The sequence below is a fragment of the Hyalella azteca genome, unplaced genomic scaffold, assembly GCF_000764305.2.
Source record: "Hyalella azteca isolate HAZT.00-mixed unplaced genomic scaffold, Hazt_2.0.2 contig3307, whole genome shotgun sequence".
NCBI lineage: Eukaryota > Metazoa > Arthropoda > Malacostraca > Amphipoda > Hyalellidae > Hyalella > Hyalella azteca.
In genome coordinates, this window is record NW_025933559.1 from 24,656 (window position 1) to 43,482 (window position 18,827).

At 38.1% G+C, this 18,827-nt stretch overlaps 2 protein-coding genes across 4 annotated transcripts; one reads left to right on the forward strand and one right to left on the reverse strand.

Moving 5' to 3' along the window:
* The first annotated feature begins 6,718 nt into the window (after positions 1-6,718).
* On the forward strand, positions 6,719-11,898 carry LOC108682824. The gene is made up of 5 exons (XM_018172068.2): positions 6,719-7,148; positions 7,386-8,741; positions 8,877-8,996; positions 9,672-9,840; positions 10,313-11,898. Exons 1-5 carry the CDS (start codon positions 6,734-6,736, stop codon positions 11,190-11,192), a joined length of 2,940 nt encoding a protein of 979 aa, XP_018027557.1. The 5' UTR covers positions 6,719-6,733; the 3' UTR covers positions 11,193-11,898.
* LOC108682835 (3-mercaptopyruvate sulfurtransferase) lies at positions 11,847-18,827 on the reverse strand. Of its 3 annotated transcripts, none has more exons than XM_018172087.2 (10): positions 18,793-18,827; positions 16,713-16,816; positions 16,015-16,059; positions 15,275-15,394; positions 14,649-14,811; positions 13,865-13,944; positions 13,127-13,171; positions 12,796-12,915; positions 12,497-12,659; positions 11,847-12,100 (listed from the first exon to the last, which is right to left on the reverse strand). In XM_018172087.2, the coding sequence occupies exons 2-10, from the start codon at positions 16,777-16,779 to the stop codon at positions 12,007-12,009; spliced, it is 897 nt and encodes a 298-aa protein (XP_018027576.1). In that variant the 5' UTR covers positions 16,780-16,816; positions 18,793-18,827; the 3' UTR covers positions 11,847-12,006. The 3 variants fall into 3 exon arrangements, with proteins under 3 accessions (XP_018027576.1, XP_047735485.1, XP_018027568.1); XM_047879529.1 differs by lacking the exon at positions 18,793-18,827 and adding an exon at positions 18,755-18,773; XM_018172079.2 differs by lacking the exon at positions 18,793-18,827 and having other exon boundaries at positions 16,713-17,095.

The window sequence follows — 18,827 nt, forward strand, 5'->3', positions numbered from 1 at the left end:
CTTTGTCATCCATGCTACTTCTGTTTTTGAACAATATTAGCCTTAATCTTACTGTACATGTCCCTTAATATTTCTTACTGAATTTCATTCGTTTTTGTATGTCATTTTCCTATAAAAAGTTTGGCGTTTTCCATATTCTAAGACTACTTGAACTCTTGCATCGACTTCTACATTTCCTAGCTGTATTATCTTGTATCAACTGCACTTAGGCTATTGCTGGAAATGGTCGAATTCTGACCGTTTGCTACGTTCTATATTCTACTGTTTCGTCACTCGTCATGTCTGTTGTCTCGTTTCAGGTTCCTATATACATAGGATATTTATATCCTATATACCGATTTGTTAGGCTGTGCAATTTAATGAGGTTAATGAAGAGTTTTCATGTACAAATCATTAGACCGGTATCACTGTCTGCCAAAGGTGTAACCGGGTTTCACATCACTTTTCGTATTCTGTGATGAATTTTGACAATGTAGCTTACATGGGTAGCATCAATTTTGCCAATAATTATAATCAAAAATAAATGTATTAACGCTGCGTAGCTAAGTGCAGCTGATTCCTGCAAAATATTCGCATCTTGTTTCTTTGACATTTGAAGAGGTGGCTCATCTATTTGCTTCACTCAATGATGTGGTCGCAAGCTGAGCATTGCGTCGGGTATGGCGATGCACCCGACTTTCCTGTGCTGGTGTCATTTCCTTATTTGGTAGAAGAGGACACCAATAATAGCCATTAATTGAACCGTCGTACGTCCATCGTAATCAACCGTTATGATTTTATTCTCAATCAGGCAACCACGAACTAGTAGCTAAATTCGCTTATAATTTATACTGCGGCAAAACTTTATTGTAATTCAGTCCATAGTTTTGTGCGTATATTTTTTCGTAGATAGCGCGAATCAGATGCACCATAGCGATGCACAGAGACAAATGTTTTGTTATTTTTTGCGCTGTTCTGCTATCTCCCTCGTTTATTGGAATGTTTGCTCAAACAGCAATTTCTTGACAAACTCTCAGCTAGGCGATCTTATACCTTTATTTCTTTGCACAGGCGTCCACTCAACATCCTTTAGGCTACATTTTTTACAACTATACAATTGTACCTAATGTTGTTACACTTGAACTCAATCAGCCGGAAGAAGGTTAACTGGTTTGGCCTTCAATGACTGGTTTGTTTTTATCCCGGACGATCGGTCAAATAATAGGAAAGTAGCGCCCAACAATGAGGTGCACTCGACACAAGCATATATTTGCGGTACAACGTTTTATGAGTGTTCTTTGTATGTATTGTGATGCTTTTAAATTTTGCATGCCAGTCGCTGTAAGTCCTGCCTACGAAAAGCGTTAAGTTCGTTTTTATAAACTATTCATCAGTATTGTTACGTGCGTAGAACTTATTCACTCGTTTATATATGTAAGGTTGCTTTGATAAAATGTTCACTGGAGAAAGATTTTTTAAACATGCACTTTTGACTTTATTCATTCTTTACTTTTTAACTTTAATTGCTGATTTCCCTCTACATCAGCTTACTCGTTATCACTATTTCGTCTGTACTGAATGTCTCGATATTTGTTCACAGTTCCTCTTGAAATCTATGTTATCGTTAAAATTATTAATATGACAATTCCTTGTTCCCTGCTAATATGATGTTCCCTGATAATAATAAATGTTTTTATATCAATTCAATCAATGATCGTAGCAAATAATTTATTGGATTTTTCCCGTAATTCTCGATTGGTTTTTCAACTGAATTATGATGTAAGCTCTTCGTAAGTGCACTATATATATGTAAGGACGTCAGGCAAGCTTGTACTTTCTCAGCAGAGAATTAAATTGCAAATGTCTCACTATTATATACTTCCATTAGGAACTATTAAAAATTGTGGTCGTGATAATTGACGTTACATTCACGGGAATTAAAACATTCTTCATAAATTAGGGAATTTAACGCGAAGATTCGTTGGAAGAAAACCTCTAGTCCGCAGTTTCTGCGTCCATAAAAAATGTACAACTCGTCAAATTCGACTCTAGTTCAGGTATTAGCAACTGGATTAATTTTTAGTTACGTTGAATCCATGTAATTTTTCAACGATGTCTTTAATTCAACTGATGATAGCGCAGGTTGACTGCATTGCATGCAAATGGATAAATGCAACTAAGTTTCAAGTGCATCTGTAGCTGCCAGTTTCATATCTTGAATTCAGCGATGGTAGAAGATGGTTCAATGGTGATATAGATAGAATGGTTAACAGTAAAATAGATAAAGTGGTTCACAGGAGACTTAGATTAGATTTTTCACTGGTGATATTATGTAGAAATGTTCACAAGGGACCTAGATTGAACGGTTCCCTGGTGATATACCGCAAATAGAATGGTCCACTTGGGACTTAGATTGGATTGTTCCCAGGAGACCGGAATTGCTTGGCTCACTGATGATATTAATAGTATGGTTCACATGAATTGTTCACATATCTACAAAGTAACCGAAGCTCGAGAAAAAATATCCCTAAACCAAACTTTGGTTACGTTTTCTTCAACAGGACATGTTCTATTATTGTTCAACGTTTATTTTAATGACAATAAAGCTGATTTCGTTTCATGGACGTACTCGTAGTTGTGATTTAGTATTGTATCAATTGCCATCCTGAACGGAGATGGTTGTGTTCGAAGTATTATTCTTGTCTGAGGTGTAGTGACGTACGCTTGATTAAATTAATCCTTAACTTCATTCTTGTAATTAATAATGATTGAGGGGAAGTTGGATACTGTGCAGTACGTCTATGGTTATTTATATTGAAGGATAATATCTATTAACAGTTCAGGGTATTATTGTCACACAAGTTAGTGTAGTGATTGACCCTAAACTGTTGTAGAATTTTACCATTTAATGTACTATAGAAAACTGACGTGTTCCTCTGTACCACACTCCCCCTTAATTAACGATTCTGCGTTATTTTCCTCAATGCGTAACGCGAACGCCCGCTACGTTGTGGGCTGTGAAACGCATCGTAACGTTAATCGATTCGCATTTGTTGTTCCATTTTCTATGGCTTATTTACGCGTGAGCGTTTGAATATCGATGTAAGAATATAGTCTAATTGAAAGTGTTGTTTTTAAGAAAATTTAAATTTGTACGCAAATTTTTTAAGTGTCTCGAAAATTGCTAGATTCCACTTGCACAAATTTCCCGGCTTGCGATGTGATCTTCGTGAGCTTCGGAATCAATTTATTATTGTTCACGTCGTTTTATTTCACCTTTAGAATTGATTCAATCCGGATATAAGAACATATTATTATTATATATTATTTCTCCAGAGTTGTGAAATTATTCCTAACCATTTGAGCGATACCGCATAGCTTGATGATTCTCATATCCGTATGAAGAAACCATTACAATCTGCAACACAATATAAAAATTAATAATGATTATAAATTTTATAAAATACGAAATTTGCTGTTGTACTTCAGGGCCGTGACTCTGTCTAACATAACTGATAAGCATACTTTACCGCGACAGTAAATTTCTAAATGTGTACTGATCTGTATTGATGAATTCGGTGACCATGACTGCGCAGGAATACCGGCTGGCGAACGATCTCTTAAAGAAGTCGAGGCCGATGTCTCTTGTTTTCCCGGAATATTATAATTCCAGTTGATCTAGCGACGAAGATTGTCGTAGCGGGAAAGTCGTAAACGCAACGCGACTCCCTATACATTCTTATCGGCTAGAAAAGCAAGCACCGTGGCAAGACAGTAAGTGGCTTACAAGTGCTGATGAAATATAACGTGATGATGAATGAATGTTAATCACAGAAAATTCTTCCTACATAGAGAGTTTGAGGGTATGTAAACGGAGGGAGAGAGAGAGAGGAGCAAACAAGTTTCGAAAGTATAGCACAAGCTTTATAAGCTATATTCTAATGAACTTGTCGAATTTAAAGCAAATTTCAGCATCAGAATATTAAAAAACATCAATCTTTAGTCTTCAATTTCTGCTTATACTTGTGCATGTCGATGTCTTGGCAACACAAATCCTACTACAATTTTTTCGGTGTACGTCCGTAGAGGTGAAACTCATCGTTCTCCGAAGTGTCGTAGACAATAATCACCATAATTGTAAGCTTAGGCAGAGGTAATACGTATGAAAATGCCTAGGCATGACGATAGTTGAACTGAACGTAACCTTGGCATGCAAAGCGTCACTAAGGTCGCCTCTCGCGCTGCTCTAGCGGAGCGACGATATCACGATCAGCTGTGATGGCCGTGCGGTCCCTCGCTGTCTCACGTAGTCCGCACGCAGTCGACCGCCGGACGTGGTAGTGCACGTATGTGGTATAGCGCTCATGCAAAGGTCATTGAACATTTCGAGAGAGATTACACTACGCTTATTAATTTCTACTACAAAATTCGCGAATTTTTGAGATACTATAAGGAATTCTTCTTTCCTAGAAAATCCTTTCAGGGTGGCCCAGTGGTTACAGTTCAGAGTACCAAGATTGGCGCAGAGAAGCGCGGGTTCGATCCCAGCTCTGTGCGACAGTTTCTGGTCAGAATCTGCAATGAGGCCGGGCGGTTAAGCAAAGCAGAATTGTAGCAGTGAGTTGTGCGTTCGAGACCGCAAAATGTTGTGAATGTTCTGCGATCTTAAGAATCGGCGACAGGCCTACGGCCTAATAAATGCTGAAACCGCTATTTTTATTCATTTATGGTTGCATTGCAATAAGGAAATTTTAAAATTCCATATATATTGCCATTCACGAAATAGATGGTGATAGAACTGAAAAATGTCATGCAAAAATATGTGTTTGCGTTTTAAAACTAAAGACAATTGTAATGAATTAAGCTCAATTTCTTCATTTAATTACTAGCGGCAACAAATGCTGGTTGATGGAACATAGCAATCGCTATGCTGTTTTTAGCGCATTTCCTCATTTATGGAAAAAGGCGCTATTGTGCTCGTCATGTCCGTCCGTCCGTGACTTCACGCGTTCACGGACGGACGGACGGGCGAGAAAAAGCGCTCTGTGTCACTCACTGCAGTGAGGACTGATTTATTTTTTTTATCCTAGGCTACTACTGAGGCAAAAATTATAATTCTTCATTTAAGTTTGCTGGCATTTTCATGAGCCTAATAGCAAGAAATGATTGATCTAGATTCATTTTATTCATAGTATAAAATCGTAGATATAACTATATATAAGATGTCTCGATGAAGCTAACAATCTGACATGTTAGTACACCAATGCTTGAAGATCGCTCTGTGTCAACAAATTGTTCAAGATTTGTACTCTATACGTTGCCGTTGTTTTAACATACCGTCAAAATGAAAAACTTTAATTTTGTTATATTTTATCTATAAACAAGTTTGGCTAAGAATTGGTTACAAAACCATGGAGTTGTAATTTTCTCATATACTGTGGTATAATGCAAATGATTTTTTTATTAGATAAGTTTGCATCGAAATTGTTCAACTTTTTTTAAGCGTACAGTTCATTTTCTTCCATCGTTCTTTTTCGTTATTCTTTCACAATCCTTTTTTAACCATTCTGATCACTTTCTTCATGTCAATTCTAGACAATTTTATCATTCATATAAGATTACTTCCGTTGACTGACGAATCAACACCCGATCTCCTCCAAACGAGTAACACCAATATACAGTGTCGCCTCAACTTCCTGCATCATCATATGCAATCTTTTAGTCGTCTAATGCGAGTTATAAGCTTTGTTAACATCTCAAAAAACTCAGCAATACAAACTCTACAACAGAACAATTTTTTTGGTGGCCGTGGTGGTGGAACCCCTGCTCGTTCTGGTATCGGACTTCACCTTGACAGTTAGGCAAGCTTTTCCCGCGCAGCGACAGGCGCTCGTGCAGACGACAGAAGCCATCGTGACCAACCCTCACAATGCGGCCAGATGTCGCAACGAGAGCATGTACGTGCGTGTGATTGTTTTCTCGCAGTTCAAGCGTAATTCCTGCTACGAAATGTGGGTGCAATCATTCAACGAAAACTCTTTTTACTTGCGTTAAACACGATTTCGGTGGTATTAAAGAGTTAAAGCCTTTTTAAGGGTAGAATTAAATTTAAAGGGAACGAATATTTGTATTTCCTTATCATATTCGGTCCTGGATAGCCAAACTTCAGCGTAATAATTTTAATGGAGGCTCAAACCCAACTAGATAATTTTTGAGATTAGAGAATTCCAAACAAATTCCTTTATATCAACTATCGTCATTCGGAATAACGTTGCACCTATTTAAAATTAGGTAATTTTACTAAAAGAAATGCATCTTTAAACTCACATTTAGCATTAGATTCTCTTTCAACTGTTCCTTAGAACTTTGGAAGAAATCTTAATTTGACTTTTTTGAACAAAACTTTAATCGACTAATTAAAAAATTGTTCTAACAGTAACTTCCCTCTCATATGAATGCCGCACGATTCATCTATAATATTATATGTATATCATCATATAATATCAGGCTTAACAAATTACGAAGAAACTCTATGAAATATGCAGCAGAAAAGTCTAAGCTAATTGACTTCAGAAGTGAATAAATACGTGTCGCGGTATTGTCAGTACCATGTGAGACTATGGAACTAATTTAATATCCGCTACAGCGATCACTTTAACTTTATTACGGCTGCGCTCTGCGCTTGCATGCTGGAAAGTGTTCCTATTTTATCCAAATTAATTTATGACATTTATTCCAGACAAATGTTGGGAAAATGAAGACCTTTCCATATATTTTATTGCTGTGTCAATGCGTTATTGCCAATGCAGTCTCACTCAACACGTCAAACAATGACGCGAATGAAGAATTTCGTAATTTTAATCAGAATTTGCAGAAATTCATGCCAAATCCCAATATTTTAGAATCGAGGAATACGTGGACAGAAAAACAAAGGCCCGACCACGGCATCTTGCAGGGCTTGAACTCAAACGATGTGGGTTTGAGCGTCAAGAATATCGAAGGCTTTACTGGAGCTATGCTGGTTAGGTCACGAATCATCGAAAAAAGTGGTAATAATGATGTTAATTCATATAAAAGAGAAAGATCTTCGCGTCACCAAAACACAGGAGATGTGAAAATATCAGAGACCGCGGCACATCGATCAGGTGGAGACAGGAGTAAATATTCAGGTGAGTACGGCGAACATTAATTGAATTTTATTTATTAATGCTCAAACAGCATGCATTGTAGGAGCTATGTATGAGATATACGATAAATATCAACGTTTGACTTATGTATATGATAGAAATAGGAATTTTCTTTGATGCAAATGATGTTCATTCGATGTACACGAAAAAATTGTTTATTTTATTGTGTTCGAGGCTTTTTGATAAAATGAATATAATTAACATCAACATTATCATCAGGAAAATCAATCATCGGTCAACAACCTGCAGGCGCCAAGCCAAAGCATATTTTGCTCACATTCGTGAAGCCCCGTGAACAGGACGGAAAAAATTCTCACAGCGTCTCTTCGCCCATTCCCTCTGCAGTAAAAATAATTGCTGACGATTCTGATCTCAAAGTAGAATACTTGCATTCAGCTGGCGAGAAGCTGGTAGATCGGCACAAAGAGAAGAATAGATTTCCAGATTCCCAGTCATCTACGCGCCTAAACCTAAAAATACCAGGAGGAGTGTCGGTAAACCCAAAGAACGAAAACTCAAAATTCAAAATCGAGAAGAAGAGGGTCACGTCAACAAAGCAAAGTGAAAGTGCCGGGGACGATATTCTGGAATCTGACTTGATAAAAGTTAAAGGTAAACCACCTCCGCATGAAGATCCAGACATAATTCACCTATCTCAAACCATCGATAGAACCCTTTCTGTCACTGGATCGATATCCACCAGGACAATAACGAACACCGTCACAGAATCAGCTGGTCTGGGAAACAGACAACCCATATCAGCTGTCGTCACTACCAAGGTTTTAACGGTCACGTCTACTACCATTACGACTACTACCAAGACGGAGACGTCAACAGTGGCCGTCACTCCCACGTCTCCCATAACAACCATGACCATGACGAGACCGACTAAAGGTATCTTACTAAACCCAATGTCAACAAGGATCTCAACGCTAGAACCGTCATTACCTTCCATTCGCCCAACATCTGTCATGGAGACCGCTACCGAAACTTCTTTGCTTGACTCTACGCATCCTGATTTTTTCTGGCCCCTCAATTTGAGAGACAGAGGGCAAGGTTCCGGAAATACGACTACTAAAGAAACCGACGAAGAGGAAAGCGTGAACGGCTTTGGAATGCAGACAAACATCACACAGATTATGATGCTCAAGGACCAAGCACAAAACAGTTCAAGAGTAAATGAAACCAAAATACTATTATTCACGATACTCAAGAACATGACTAACATGACCGATACCAGAATCCAAACTCTGAATGAGATCCTCAAGACTCCTGAAGACATCACATTTTTTTTGCAGACGTTACTCAGGAGGATCAACGAAATAACTAATCAGACTCGAGAAGCAACGAATGATGAAAACTCCTCCAGCGGCTTTTTTGCTGTGATCCGAAACACGGACCAAGAACAAACCGAGCCCGAAAGTTTGATTCCTCACGATGCCATCAACACAAACATAGGAATTTGGCCGAAAAGTAACGCAACCAACAAGAAACTTGGCGTCGAGAGATCCAGCAGCACTCCGACTGTTGCTGATCCTTTCCGCTGCCGCAAGCCGGGCGTCGAATATCCAATTCGTAAGCATCCTTCCTAATAATTTCATGCGGTTTCACATCACTGATGATATATTGTAGAAAAAACACTTCCGAATCTTTTAGTAAATATCTATTTGTTTAATAAAATAATATTCCATGAAGGAATTTGGTTTTCAGAAATCGACTACACTGAACTGCGGGCACGGATGGACTCAGGTGCCTTGTTCCTCATCGACGTGCGCAACGCCTCGGAGCTCGAGGCCACCGGGCGGCTGCCGTGGAGCATCAACTTGCCACGTCAGTGATTGTAGCGGGCGAGGCGTGCAATTTTAAGGAAAATTTAGTATATGACACGGTTGTTAGTTAATGCACAAATAATTTTTCCTGGCAGTTGACTTTCAAGAAAAATGCAACGCATCGCTAAATTGTTAATAAGTGAAAAAAAGTTATATACGTCCTGAATATTCCTAGATGAAATCTTACTGCATCTAAGCGGTGTTTTCCAACGTACTGAGGGTATTAATCGGAAACCTACGACCATATTTTTCTATAATGCTTTCCAAACCCATGCTTGAGTACGAGGTATTGATTAAACTAATTAACCTAGAACTCTGTTAGCTTGCCCATGTGCAATAAGCCTAAAATGAATGTTTGATATTTACGTGTTTGAGGCTAAGTAGGATTGCCTTTTCGAATACTTGTTACAGTACCCGGGTTTTATAATAGCTTGTATCGTTTTACATTATTTCTAATCTAAATGATATTGATCTCACCTTGAACAAGACTTTTGTTGGCGTAAAATTGCAAATGAATGGTGTCAGTGTTGTAGTTCGCGACTGGATTTTGTTATTGCATATGTCGTTTTAATACTTTAAATCTTAATGATATTACTAGTACTGTGAACAAGACGGTTGTTACCTTAACAGTGCAATTGAAGTTTGTTGAAGTTTGTCTGTGTAAACTGTGTTACAGTTCACGAGATCTTCAAGGCTTTCAAGCTGGAATCTTCATCGTTTCAGTCGAAGTATGGCTTCCCCAAGCCCAAGGCACAGAGCCCCATAGTGGCGTTCACAGGCGGCAATGACGACCGGGCGGTCGAGGCTTGGAACATCGTGCAAAAATTCGGCTACTGCAACGTCAAGTAAACTTGAATGCTCGAAAATAACTAACTTTACTATTAATTTACCACTTTACTTTTACCACTTCGTACACTACGCTGAGGGTTTAAGAACCATCAACAGCTTTAATATGCAGCATACTAATTCATTATGGCTTTTGGAAATTATTGTTGGCATCAAATTCAAAGCATATGCTCATGACAGGAGTAACAGTAGGGCATGTCAACTATTTTACATATTGAAGATTACATTACATCTCTCTGCCACGTCAATCAGTACACTTACTTTTGTGCCATTACCACCCAAAATTCCCTTTAAATTTTAACCATTAAGATATGGAATAATTGACGCATCGCACCGTCTCCCATGTCTCACTGCACCTCGCTTTCCCCTGCCTATTGAATTATGACTATTTCAATAGCGACTGCGGCTGAAATTCCGTATTTTATCATAAACTTTTTGCCAAGTATTGTTGAAATATAAGTTTTTGTGCAGACTCTACATCGGCGGGCACGTTGATTACGTGGCAAAAGGCGGTTCGCTCGTGCCGTTTTTCCGCAATGAAAACGAAACCTTGGACGACGTAACGGATTTTCCTGATGCCAGCGATTTAAAGTCAGAAAATCTTCGGACGTCAAGAAGTCTAAATTTTAGTTATGACTCTGATACTTCGGAAAACGATAGCGATTTGATTTCAGTAGACAACGAAGAAGCTGTAGGAGCACTGAAAAATGATTCCAACCAATTGAAAAATATCACAGAAAAGGTTTCTGACCAATTCAAATTCACAACTGGTAATGGAAGCTATCACTCGAGTAAACCGCAAGCTTTTGCAGCAATACAGGATAACTTGAAGGTTTCAGTTGGCGAAGATGAAGCAAGATTCGAGCAGAAACTTTCCAATAAAACTGAAGATCCATCATCTTTACGAATTGCTGACGGTATCGTTGCCGATAATTTTGATGCGGTTCAGAACGCAACGGCTTCAAAAGAAATGCATTCACGGACAAAATTCTTGAGTTTATCGGGTTCTAGTGAGATCATTAACTCATCGCCTGGGACTCACTATGTCCACACAACAAAAATGTCTCCGAAAAATGAGGAACTAGTATTTCCTCTAACAACGGAAGAAAGTCCAACAGCAATAGAGACTCCTTCACTCACTACAATTAGTGATTCCACTTCAATTAAAAATAATGCCGACCATCATCTAAAAATCGACGAGCCTGTAACAAAACCTGGATCTTCAACGTATCTAAAAAATTCAGATAAAAAAAGTCGTGACGATAATGAGAATAAACTAAATAAAAATTCGCGAGGTGCACAGAAACGAAAGCACACAAACGCTCATCAACTGCGGCCTACTGTTGAATAAAATTTAGAATTAGATTCTCCATAATTTAAAGTTAAATCACTAACCACATTAGTATGGTCGGGAATCATCTACTGTCATTAGTCTCAGACTGACACTAGTTTACATTAGTTTCAAACTCGGTTGGAGTTTAACTGATAGATTTTCAAGTAATAGTGTTTATAAGTCTCATGAAATATCCACTGTTCCGAGCTTATTTGAATGAAGGATTATCGCCATCTATCTAAAATGTGCCCTTTTCTTCCAAACTTCTAAGGAATTTTTAATCATAGTCTCTGGTGGCAAGGTTACCATACGGGGATATTAAGTCGTAATACCGATACCGTAATGTTCTAGTGGCAAATACCAAACCTACTCGACCAGAAAAATTGCAGTGACATTGCTTTCAATAAATTAGATTTGAATAAAAATGTTCTTTTAGGATTATAGAGCATCACAACTCAATATCATAACATCTCAATATCATTATTGGATTTTCATGAGACACTACCGGAAATTCATTTTACATATCTGGCTTGGATTAAAACGAAAATATAAGGAAAGCTTTTGCCTCATCATCGAAGTCTAGAGTTAGCGTTGTCTATGACGTTCTGATCGCGGCTCAAGTAAGCGTTGTATAGTACAAAACGTGAACACCATAGAAAATAAAAACATTAATTACTTGCGTCTTTTTTTACTATCAAAAGTTGCAATACAAACATAAGAGAGCTTGGGGTCGCTTTATTTTATTATAAACGACGAATTTCCCTTTGGGACATCTTGCGATTATTGTTTATCGGGAATTAAAACGGTCTGATTGATAGTCGCACGGTCACGATCAGCCAGACGAACTTTTTCGGGTGGTGCCTTCAAGCCCGCGTTCGATGGGCAGTCCCTTGGCTTGCCAGTCTAAGAACGAACCAAAGTAAACCCTGCGCAGAGATGATAAGTAGGCATATAATATAATAAATATACAACCAATAAGAAAAAGTTTAATGAGGCATACGCAACAGAAAAAGGATGATTTTCATTTTTGGAATTTTCGTTTTATACTTCGGTGTATTAACTAACAACTGAATAATTTGAAGATCGACTAATGCTGCACCAATTTCTACTCCAGACTTTATTTTTCTGCCACTTTTGCTATTAATAACAGCACCATAAAGCCATTACAACCACCACCTTGACAACCACAAAACCATAAAGCGGTAGGTACCCTTACTTCCTCCACCTTCACCACCAAAACCACAACACCATGTAGCGAAAAGCACCATAACTACCATCATCATGACCACCATAAAGCGACAGGCACCACCATAACCACCCACCTGGCATGACAGTACCCCAGTGGGGACAGACTCCGCCAAGCTTCCAGCGCCGGTCCGCCAGATCGACATGAAAGAACCAGCTTATCAGCTGCTGGCTTCTCGAAGCCGTACTGGACATTGAAGGCTGCGGACTCCAGCTTAAACGCAGCGACCAATTCCGGCACTGATGTGGGTTCAAGTCTAATTAAAAACTTGAGATTTTAATATTAAAATACTTTGAATAAATATAAAAATTAACTGCCCCCAAATCGGTCCAAGACGGATTCAAGTTATAGACCACAACCCCGAGCGCCACTCACGCGGCACGTTGAAAGACCCAGGGATGCGGCCGTCGTTCGCGAGGTCCTCGGCAGGCCGCACGTCCACCACAACCAGACTCTTGTTGGCAATGCCGGGCAGCAGCGCCTCTGCTTCTATGCCTAAGTTTTGTAAATTATGTAATTAGTCGCGATTAACAATACATGCACTCGATAGTATTCGGCTTTGTTATGCCTTTAATTTGAAAATTAAGATAACTAAGCCTTTGCTCAATTGACCCAAGTTTAAGTTTAAAATATGACTAATAATGTAATTTGAAGTATAGGCAAAATAGCGGTCGGATTTAACGTTCCTATAGAAACAAGTTCCAACCTGCAGGCTCCTCCGGGCAGGCCGGTTCAGGATCCGTGACATTTGCTAAAAAGTGAAGAAAAATATAAATAAATTAATTCAAAAGAAACACATGCAATATAGAATATTGTATAATGCACATTCCTATTAGTATGATATGTTCATTGGGCTGGGTCACATCAAGTGATTGATTACTCACCAGCTGAAAATTATTTCTCGTCCAACCGTTCTTGTAGCGATTCTTATTACAACATATAAAGTAATATATATTAAACCTTCTTATATATCAAAAATACTTCTCATAATAATTTAATTCCTATGCAAGAGTCAATCATGTACAGAATTACAAAGTGCCGCCTCGAATGAAGCTCAGATCCCAATGAACAATTGATTCTAAAACAGCAATATTCCAACATCAGTCCGATCATCACAAAGTGTCAAACATTAGACGCTATTGTGGTCATTGTTTCCATTTCTTATTCGCCTAGAATTTTACTTTGTGAGGGAGGACACAAATGAAGAAACAAGTCACTGCAGTTGTGTTTTATTTACAGGTACAATAATAACGTCAGTGTGTTTGATAGTTTTGCGCTGCTCACTGTCTTCTGGGATATTGTACACTGACGGAAGTCCAGAAGTCCAGTCGATGTTTCTTCAAATCATAAAGCCGCCTTTTTGGATGGCACTCCTTGTGGTTATTGCGTCATTTGATCGTCATTTTCTATCGGTAAGTGAACATTTCAGATCAATTCGACTAACTTTTTTGGGTGGTGCCTTCAGGCTCGTGTTCGATAGGCAGTCCCTTTGCTTGCCAGTCCAAGAACGACCCAAAGTAAACTCTGCGCAGAGACAATGAGAAGGCCGTGGGTAGAAAATGTTCCACCAACTCATTTGAAGCGAACTCAAATGAAACTCGCTTGTATAGTAAATTAATTCATGTGTTTGTAAATGTAAATTTGTGAAGACATTTATTCAGTCTTAGATCATAAACTAATAAAAGTATACAGTTATCCCTCTGAATTTCGTACTTCATTTATCGCACAGTATCATTTAACGTGTTCTCATCTATCAAGCCGCAACAAATATCACAAAATGTGAAAATATTGAATCGCGAAAATATTGACTGGTGACTCAAAGTAGAGAATGTAAAGAATTTACAGCCTAATCAAGTCACTTGCAAGCATGAAATATGGTTACTTCGAACGAGAATGTTTAGTTCTCGGACCATCGACTAGGAAGCAAGGTTCAACAATGACTATGTTAAACGCCATTATGTGTTGAACGGATTGACGATTCGATACAAGAGTTTCGATACACCACCATGACACGCTAGGTACCATTACTGCCAGTCTACAACCACCATTACACGATAGGTTCCATTACTACCACCACCATGACACGCTAGGTACCATTACTACCACCACCATGACACGATAGGTACCATTACTACAACCACCATGACACGATAGGTACCATTACTACAACCACCATGACACGCTAGGTACCATTACTACCACCACTATAACGAGACACATCTCCTCACCTAGCATGACAATACCCCAGGGGCGACAGTTGTCGCCAGGCTGTGGTCGCTCGTCGGCCAGAACGGCAAGTAAGAACCAAGTTTTCTGCCGTTGGCTTGTCGAAGCCATACTGTTCCTTGAAGGCGGCAGGCTCTAACTTGAACGCTGACGCAATCTCTGTCACTGATTTAGAAACATTTTTAATTTAGCATTTAACTCAAGCTTAAGAAAGAAATGAGCATGAAGCATGTGGAAATAGATTAAAGAAAAAAGGTTCTACACTCAGCGTTATGAATGAGTGTACTAGATGCACTTTTTGCCCGTCATCCTGACCCTGTTTGACCCTGCAAAAATGATGTATCAGTGCTACGCCCGCTCTAGGCTCGTGCAGTGAAAGTGTGCCACTGCTACAAAAACATAACTTATTCACTTCTCTCAGTGTATTAATCACCATATTCGAACAGAACAACCCCGCGCTCAGAAAGATGAACGGTTCTTGTTCAAATAGTGACCTACTTCCTGCACGTAGCACTGATACGTACTTTAGCCATAAGGGAAGTGAGCCAAGGTGACCTACACGAGACAAAAAGGGCATTAATATTTGGACAAAATCTCGCTTAGTTCTCTGAGAGCAAGCGCCACTCACGCGGCACGTTGAAAGACCCAGGGATACGGCCGGTGTCCTCGAGTTCCTGGGGCGTCCGCACGTCCACCACCATCAGAGTCTTGTTGGCAATGCCGGGCAGCAGCGCCTCTGCTTCTATGCCTGTGTTTGACGAATATATCCATTTTCAGTGAATCATACATGATTTTTTGTAGGGGCAAAATTGTGTCAGATCATTTAGGACAAGGAACCAGGGCAACTGAAACCCTGCTGCTCGACATACATGTTGAGTGAATTATCCAATTTTTGGCTAAAATTTCAAAGCATTTTTGCTTCAAAGACCTTACGGAATTTTTTTATTGAGTGGTATCAATGCATGCAACGTCCAGATCCGCATTCTAAATTTCTTCATCAAATTAGGCTGTAAAAACTAAAGAAACTATTTAATGATTGTACTATTTAATGGTTGTTCCATTGAATTGCTGTGCTATTTACTGGTTGTACCATTGAATGGCTGTACTATTGAATGGTTGTACCATTGAATGTTTGTACCATAGAATGGTTGTACCATTAAATTATGAAAATAATATTTTACCATTAGCCATGTTTGAAATACTTCCAGGTCCAGACATACATATGTGCAGGCTTCGTGTGTTGAATTAAATGCAAATGGAAAATAGAACACAAACATAAAGCATATCATAAAACGTATAACTATAATTTTAAGTACGGGCTGAACATATCACAAAATAAAAGATATTTACATGTAAATTAATTCCAACCTTTTGGTTCCTCCGGGCAAGTCGGCGTTGCTTCCGCGGCATTTACTGAAAAATACCAAGTAAATTAATACAAATTAAGTTAACAAATTGTAAAAGTTTTTAAATTCGGGATAAATTGCACTACCAGAGCAGATTGTGCGTGCTTGTCAACAAAAATCAAGGCTGCATTGATTTTTTTGCCGGACTTCAACACCTCAAAATAATAGAAAATACAGAGATTTTCTATACAGAGATTTATAGTACCTTGAAATTCTTATGCTCTTACTTCAAGTCCTACGGCGAATTCAAGTAAAAAGTTATTTTTAAATTTTAAATTTTTATTTATTTATTTGTTTATTTAAATTTATTTGTTTTAAATATAAATACGTAATAATAAAATGCTATCCTTAATTGAGTAAAGTTAAACAATCTAAGTTACGGAGGTCTACGTAAATGCATGAAACTATTTTTTGGATTTAAAATGCGTAGTTTGGCTCAATGGTACAAAAAAGGCTACGAAAAAGTGTCTTAACATCATTATCAAAATGTATATGTACCAACTAGCGCATATAGGTATATTTTAGCGTGAAGGATTTATTTAAGTTTCAACAAGCATTTAATACCGTCATAGTTAAACTATGCACAATAGGGTAGTGAAAATTAAATTCGACATTGACATACTTAATAAATAATCTTATTACAATTTTGTGATCCCAGACCTGCGAGCACGTCTTGCCAAGGCGAGCAGACGACCAGGAGCAGCAACAGACAGCGGAGAGAAGCCATCTTAATTAATTATCTTTATTCAATGCGATTATCTGTACTAAAAGTATCAAAATATCAGTTATATAGAACTTGTTTCATTTTACATGCATTATGTTCACATATGATAGGTATCAATAGCTTGGGTTTATTTTCTTATATACAGTCAAATGACGTTAAACTTCTTTGAAAATACGTTAGACTTCTCATCCACGTGGGGTGAAAAATAGTATAGACTTCATGGTAAAATATGTGACCTGTAACATAGGCCATAGCCCTTTCACCAGGCATGACCTTGCACTCGCCGGCCGCCGAGAAGCGAACACAACATTAACTTATATCTAATAAGGACCTAGTTTAACCTTGCATGCATTATCTAAATAATATTTACAAATATTTCAGTTTAATCTTTTCCCTATCATCATACACGAATGTTATTAAATATAAAAACATTCGCCATTTGCACTTTAATACCAACGACATTTCTAGTCAAGAAAAGTACAAGAATCGGCGACAGGCCTATCCAGGCCTATTCTTCAATGCCGAAGATACTATACTATACTATACATCATATAGAAAACAGCGACAGCAGGCGATGCCATTCCTGATAATATATTCCGAAAGTGAGCTGGCGACCATCTCGCCCTACTCTTCAGCGGGAAAGTAACGGCAGTTTTCGTTGTGACTTATGTTGTACGGAACGCATATTGCGCTATATATTAACCTGTCGTCAATAAAAAAAAATATTTGATAATAAAATATTTGACCGTAACCATCGTATCTTAAGGCATAGCAACTAATGACAACTATAGCGTTAGTTGTAGCTTCTAGATTCTAGAATTTTTCTACAAGTTTTACCCTCTACAAAAATTAAAGTAAAATCGAGAAAATTCACACAGTGTTAAATACAAACCGTTTATTTTCTTATAGGCTTAACCTTTGAAATAGGCTCTTTACAAAATACACGTATAAATCTGTGGGAAATCACTATGTAACAATAAAAAATCAAAAACTTGAAAGAATATTTTTTAGGTTAAACTGTGGTAGCTTGACAGGTTATGCGAAGTAATCAAAAATTGTTTTACCTTGCGTGGCTTGCCAAGCCAACGAAGAAGATTGACTAGATTTATTTTTTTGCTAATTAAGCAACGAAAGGCGGTGTTTAGGGGATACCGTACGGAATTGGTAATTAGCAATAAATCGTGGTATCGCACTTAACAAAAGACTTCGATAATTGACTACACAAAATTGCATTCAAGTCGTTTTTTTCTGAATATTTATAAACATTGACTCGTTTATATGAAAGAAACGTGTTCAGCCACAGCATTGAACCTGAAAGAGCAAAATATCAATCGAAATCCTTTTCATGAAACAAATTTTGTGTATTGGTCCCAGTTTCCCCCTGCAGCGACCACAAGTATGCAAATATAAATAAAGGGAAAGATCAATTGATCAAATAAGCTACGTTTTAACGCAGCAATATGGCAAAAACTTGCAATTCTTCTTTCCCCTACACCTGACGCAGTAGCCCTGACTGCTGCACGTAGAGTTGTTTTAAGGGAACACTGCACTGCATTGTAAGTTGTTATGACATCAGCTTCACACAGAAGTTTTTTTAATAAATAAGAATTCCAATGTCGTCATTTGAAGCCACTATTTTCTTTGCTGATGATCATATGTTCACCTACAGTTATTCAATTGTCCTGGTATCTATGGCATGTTGACATTAAACTTTTCAACTCACAATGTTGAATGTTCTAAGGTTCACAGCTAAGTATACATGAAGCGTTAGAACAAAACGTGAACTGAATGTGTTTCCTGTGCGACCTTTATTGCAAACTAATGTAAATTATAATAAGCTTGATAAGCCATTTTAATACTGTTTCTAAATTTTTAAATCTGATAAATAAACAAATGAATCAATGCTCAAGTACTCGGTAATAATATTTTGAAATTTGTGTCAGACATATTTCTTATTCAACCATAGTGAGTCTTATACTAAGTCATCACATGCCATGGACACAACAATGTAGATACCCGCAAACGCTGAATCGCAGTTCTCAGGACCGTCA